This window comes from Misgurnus anguillicaudatus, chromosome 14 (assembly GCF_027580225.2).
Source record: "Misgurnus anguillicaudatus chromosome 14, ASM2758022v2, whole genome shotgun sequence".
Lineage (NCBI taxonomy): Eukaryota > Metazoa > Chordata > Actinopteri > Cypriniformes > Cobitidae > Misgurnus > Misgurnus anguillicaudatus.
In genome coordinates, this window is record NC_073350.2 from 16,688,537 (window position 1) to 16,695,076 (window position 6,540).

The 6,540-nt window shown below is 38.2% G+C and overlaps 1 protein-coding gene across 1 annotated transcript in view; it reads right to left on the minus strand.

Moving 5' to 3' along the window:
- lrig1 (leucine-rich repeats and immunoglobulin-like domains 1) overlaps nucleotides 1–5,929 on the minus strand; it is a 40,253-nt gene extending 34,324 nt beyond the window's left edge. The window contains exon 1 of the mRNA XM_055183777.2: nucleotides 4,906–5,929. Within this exon, the coding sequence (XP_055039752.2) occupies nucleotides 4,906–5,105 (200 nt within the window). The 5' untranslated portion in view covers nucleotides 5,106–5,929. The remainder of the gene's footprint in view (nucleotides 1–4,905) is intronic.
- Nucleotides 5,930–6,540: the final 611 nt, after the last annotated feature.

Consider the following 6,540-nt stretch of genomic DNA (forward strand, 5'->3'; position numbering starts at 1 on the left):
AATGTAAAGACGCATTGAAGCGCGTCCGGAGGTCTCGCGGCGCGAATGAGCCGTTTAGTGAGGCACGGTAGACGCGATTCCGCTTCGTTCATGCGATTTGCACGAATTGAGTGTTGCTGCGGGAAACGTTCGAGTTGAAAAATTTGAACTTTGGCGGAAAAACGCGCAGCGTTAACCAATTAGGAGCTTGCTCTAGTAGTGACGTGATTACAGGAAGCAAGCGGAGTCGCAGAAACCTATGAAAGGCCCTCCCATGACGCAAATTTCCACGAGAATGTCTCAATGACTAGAATTTCATGAGCTAATAAAGCGAGTAAACTCAAAATGTTCAAGCGGCTAACTAGACGCGGTGGACGCGAATCTGACGCCTCAAACGCCGCTGGCGTGAACCCACGGTAATAGTGTTATAGACATTTGTGACCCTGCCTGTGGCTGGTTTTGTAATTTACCGTTTTCACATAAAATCATTCAACAATGTAAAGAATATTCTGTAAAAATATAATAGTTATCTTTTATATTTACAGAGTTCATGCTAATTAATGAAATCAAACTTTAATGCTCAAAATTTCTAGCTTTTAGATTGAGACTTCAGCCTGGGTTGCACAGGCAGGGTCACATTTGTTTTTTTCGGCTCTGTTAAAACACTAGATTTGTGTTTTATGCAAATAGCCATATCACATTAACAGACAGGCACTCCACACCCGCTCATTCAGGTTTTTAGGACTTGCCAGAAAATGTACATTCTGTCGTTGTTTACGTGCCCGCATGTTCCTGCAAACCTGTATGCCCTTCTTTCATGCAGGAAAAAGTAAGTCATGCAGGTTTAAAACAACATGAGGGTGAGTAAACTGTGGCAGAATTTTCATTTTTGGCTTAAGTATTTCTTGAATAAACTCATGGTGCAATTACAGACATAAACAAATGTTAAAACAACCCTCAATATCAGCCAGATGATAGACCATTGCATAAGAAATTTGCATTCGCATGACTGTACTGAAATGCATGAAAACTTTATTTGCTACAAAATTAAAGCTAAGGAAAGGTGCCGTTAAACTCTATGCCATTCAGGCCAAGCCAAAAACGGCAGGGCACTCCTTTAACCCACAAAACAATAACGCAAGCAAACTCTGCACCAGGCTACTGCGCACACCTGCAGCAAAACAGGGTGCAGGTTTTACATATCTCATGCGTTTTCTGCCAAATCTCAAATGTGATTTGGTTTTTCGCAGTTGCCTTTTTGTAATGCAACCCGGATCTATGACAAAAGGATTAATGAAGCACTGTTCAGATAACGAAATTAACAACCATCCAACCAGTTTGACATACAGCTGAATGTTTCCACACACTGAAAGAATAAACAATGGAAAGCTGTGGACCATGACACTGAACTAACTCTTTTGGCCAGGCTACAGATGTACCACCGGCTTAACATTCAGGTTTATTCGGCAACTCCACAACAGGGATAAATGTATAAAGAAACACAACCGAACCCACTTCATGGTGGTGAGAAAAATCTGGTGGGCTGTTTACAAACCCCAAAGCCTAGAGGAAACCACACTCGCACATGTGGCAAGCCAGGTTGCACATACAAACCAACCACTACCCCCTTTAGCTTTCAAAACAATCAAGAGGGCCACCAAAGGGTCAGGGGCCTGGAGTTTACTTTGTGAAATAAGACTTGCTTCGATGTTGTGAGCCAACCTATTTCCATCATTTAGTTTTTTTTGTAAGTGTCCTGTCAAAAATACAATTCACAGTACACTACATAAATAGACAAAATCAAAGAGTCATTTAATCTGAAACGTATCAAATTAATCCAGACTGCTAAAGGGCCAGCACTGAATGTAAAGAGCCAATTGATTATTTGTCTCTGACAAATGGCTATAATCAAAACTAAAATGATTGTATTTTTGGTTCTTCTCAGGCAATAACATATATTTTATGTTTTTTACATTTCAGCTGACTTCAGTTTTGAAGACTCAAAGGTGGAGAATTCAGACGACTTTGTCACGCAACAGCATAGCCAAAATAATTATCCAAAAGTTCGCCAATAATTTAAGCATCTCCCCCGTTCTCAGGTTAACCCAACATCCTATCCTTGAATAACCCTATCATCCAAAAAACGCTATCAACCGCAATCTACAACCCTCTCTGTTTCTTTATCTTAATGGAGTCTCAAGGCCCATATCTAAATTTAAAACCACAAAAGATTACCGGTATATGCTGGCTGGCGATGCCAACACCTTTCTGCTCGCTTCCACCACCATCAAGGTCTCATCGAGCCACAGGGGAGCCATTAAAAAAAATTGGCAGAGCGGAAAACCTATTTGGACAACTGGAAGGTATTACAGCTTGATTTTATACTCGGGCCATGTCCATAGGGTTTTTCTTTTTCTCCTCTTGATTGATATATTACAGATGGGCACCCCAAGATAAACCCCTGTCCTCTAACCTCAGCATTTATCTTCCGTTAGATCTGTCAGGAAAAGCGTACAGTGAACGGACATCAATATGTCTGAAGAGCGGTGATGTCTACGGCTTTCATTTTAAGTGAGTCCTTTGGTGATTGTTGTCCGTGTTGTTATTACACAAGCAAGAAGTCTGGTTGTTATGAATTCCCTATACAGTCACTGTGGGAGAGGTGTACAAAAGACACCGAACGTGAATAGGGACATAGTCAATAGGGAAAGTTGTAAGGATTAATGATATAATAAGTATACTTAACACACAAATGTGACAGTCCACTGTGCCTTACGCTAAACAAAGGCGGCCTACCTTTACTTGTGGTCTATTAACAAAAGCACCGTTGTACCAAACCGTTTCGCTTTTGTGCTACAAGCTTGAAACATGCCAAGACCTTTTACATACAGGTTTACCAATTTACTAGTTGTAAAGCTGTGAGTTCAAATTAATAATCCTCTGTCGCTTATAAATACATTTTGTACTTATTCAATGATAAAAGCTCAATGATAACATGAAATTAAAATGTTTTTACACTTGTTTTTTTATGTGCATCTTATTGCAAAATGTTTTTGTAATTTATTTAAAGGTGAAAACTTTTAATATATTATGTCATATAGTAGCCAAGTTTTATGATCCAGTTATATCCTACTGAATTAAATCAAGGCCCTTCCAACATTTTCCTGTTGAATATCCCTTTTCACTTTGTAATTTCATATTGCAGAAGTAAAACTGGCTGTGAACAACCTTAAAAATCCTTCATTTGTCTCTAGTTCTTGGAACAAGACTTTAAAAAAAAAAAAACTTCTCTGCAAAATCTGTATGCTTTATACATGTTACGAATATACAGGGCCAAAAGTAAAGCACTCTGGCAGACCAGGTCAAATTACTCAGCAGTAGGTTAGAAAGTCCTTGAGGCACAACATTAACAAAGCTACCTACACAATCACCCCCGTCTAAAGCCTGATATCATGTGTAATGAATGTTTTACAGCCCTATCAAACAAAGGATGATCATTCACCAGCAAAACAATATTCCAACTACCCTTTGTTACAACTAATAACCTTATCATCTTCAAAAAAAAAAAGTTATCCGCGGTATCATTTGTCACTTTTATACAATATTTAAATTAAGTCCCAGCGAACTCACCACCACGACTAAAATTTGACAAATTGCAAAACAGATAACTCCTGACTTTAGCCAATGCTTCCTTGTTGAAACTTGTTTTTGATAACTATCTTTTATACCTTGCTATGACAAGAATAGCAAGTGAGCTGCGTTTGTGAAATATACAGACGGGTATCTTCAGTAGTGATGAAACATGCTATAAGGGTGTTAAAGATAATACGGCGCAGTAAAACCATTCCCTTTGAAAATATGATTGCGATCTCGGCAGCTAAAAAGCATGAGCAGATAACACCGTAGTGACTTTGCCTTGGCTGTAGATACATTACAGCAGCAACACCTAACTTTCAACAAGGTTCAGTAGAAAACAGTGTTATAAAGGGGAAAAAATTTTACTATTTTAAACTACTACTACTTTTTCTACCAAGTTCTTACCAGTTTATAAAAAATTATCTTTTGAGATTAATCTGTGTGAGTTCAAACAATGTAAGATAAAGAGTCAAATAACCACTGCCACTGTTTAATCACGTTTTATATGATCTCGGTGGATCTATCACTGTGATTCAAGCATGAGGCACTGATAAAGACAAAAAAAATTATAACCCCAATTTATGAAAGATCAAGACAGGATCTTTTTAAGACAAAATACACAACTACTGATTTGTATACGTTATAACTACTAAATGACAATCCTAGTATTAAAATCCTAAGTGTATGAAGTTATTATAACAGAAAATATTACTGAATGTGATACCCGTCCAAGATAGTAACAACTGGTAACAACTGTAACTTGTAACAACTGATACAGATATCGAAAGCTTATAAACTTTATAAACTGTGTTTCTCTAATGTTGGATTAGTTCAAGTTTATTTATTAATGAGGGCACACGAATATATAACCTAATAACAAGTGATGTGATTTTAGGGGGCAAATTGCTTTGCAGAAATATTGATGACTGTTGATGATTACTTTCTCATGTAATATCAGCAGCAGGCCTCCTAATTTTTTTGTCAGAGTTTCCAAATTAATAAAAGTAACAACCACAACTATTCTGAATAATATTTCTATATTAACAATGCTACGTCATTATGTTTTTTTTAAACAATATTAATAGCCGTGTCAGTATTTAAAAGTAAAGTAAGGGAAACATAACCAGACATGAAACTGGACACTTGTCATCTGTCATCCAGTGACACACTTTCTTTCCAGAATGACTTGTATCATAGGTGTTATTAAATAAACCTAAGAGCTTTGTTAGTAGTTTACCGAGGAATTGATTGATTTTAATTTGGATATTTCATTCGGGACAGTTTACTTACAATTTCACAGTCCTCGTAGGCAAGTCTTGGGGGACATCGGTCAGGTCCAAGTGACTGCAGTCGGTCGTGTCTATCGTACACGTACAGTTTTGAGGACACGGTGCGTCCGAGCCCAAGCCATAATTTAACAACTCCAGCGTCAAAACCCAATAAAACACGTAATATGAAAGTGATCCCATTCGTCCCAGCCACGCCGCCATTTTGTATCCAGTTGTCTCAGCGTTTAACGACCGATTTCTCTCAACCGCAAACGGGCAGATTGAGGTTACAGAGTTTCTCAAAGTTTGAATATTTCGCGTTCATTAAGTTGTTTGTTTACCCGACGGTAATACCAAGTTAGGCTGCGTTGTTTTCGGGCAATGCATGAGTCCTGGATTTCCTAAAAGAGTTCACAGTAAAATGTTTATCTCCGCCGCTGCCACACGTATGTAATTCAAAGGTGAATCACGACAAGAAAGTTGTCCAGAAGCCAAAACTAAAGGCAAGTTGTCCTTAAAAGGTTGAAAAGCGTGTCTGGATGGGAGATATGCGCTTTGTTTTGGCAAGAAAGATCCAGTGGATCAAATGTAGTTTAAATCCTCAACAGTCTGAAGTTCTTGTAATGCTTTGCGCACGAGTGTTTGGTGGTTATAAAAGGTAAAAACATGGCAAATCGTGTCTGTTAACTCCATAGGTAGGCGCTGAAAGAAAGTCTGATATCATCGGCGCTAAAAACAAACTTTTCCTCAGGAAAACAAACAAACAAAGTTTGAGGCTTCGCTTCTTTAACGGATTTGAGGTTCAGGTTTCCAAAGTGCGAATCGATTCTTTTGGATCACGTAAGTATATTACGATTAATAACTTTGGAAGCGAAACAGTTCCCGTAAATCCGTCCGAGTGAATTGCGAACTTCAGTCCTTCAGTCTCCCGAGCGCGGTTCAAGTGATTTGAAGCTTATCTCGATCTCAGTGCACGGTCTGAAAACTCCCGCGATCCGATAATTCACAGATTCACCTCGCACGTCTAATCGTCTCCACCGCTTGCTTTCCCCTAGTGATGGTCGCTTTCGAAGCACTGCTTCATGAGGCTTCGAAACATTTACGAATCTTTTGTTTCGAATCAGTGGTTCGGAGCTTGTTTCAAACTGGCCCAAGTCACGTGATTTTAGCAAACGAGGCTTCATTACGTCATAACTGTTTCGAAACGTTTCGAAAATCCGATGGTTCACCAGTAGGGGGAGTTGATCACATGACCAGTGTCTAATAAGTTTAGGTGAACTCGGGTCAGTTTTATTAGGAAAGTTCATAAAACATTTATACTTCTGACTGATAACACTGCCATGTTGTCTACTTTTTGTTTATAGACAGATTTAATGACAAAATGTGCATAATTAAAAGGGTAGTAAGTTTTATTCATTTGTTTGCCCTAAATAAAACTAAAAACACCTAATAGACTTTTAACTATGTCTTAATTAAGTTAAATACTTTTTTAAAACATATTTTAATAAAAATCTTGCTATTATTTTGTAAAAAAAAGTGTAAAATGTTTCGACACATCTGCTTTTACACTATTTTGACCAGCAGGGGTCGCCAGCGTGTGTGGGTTTCGAACTGCTTCGAAAAACTGAATCAATTTTCGAAGCAATTGGTTCAATTG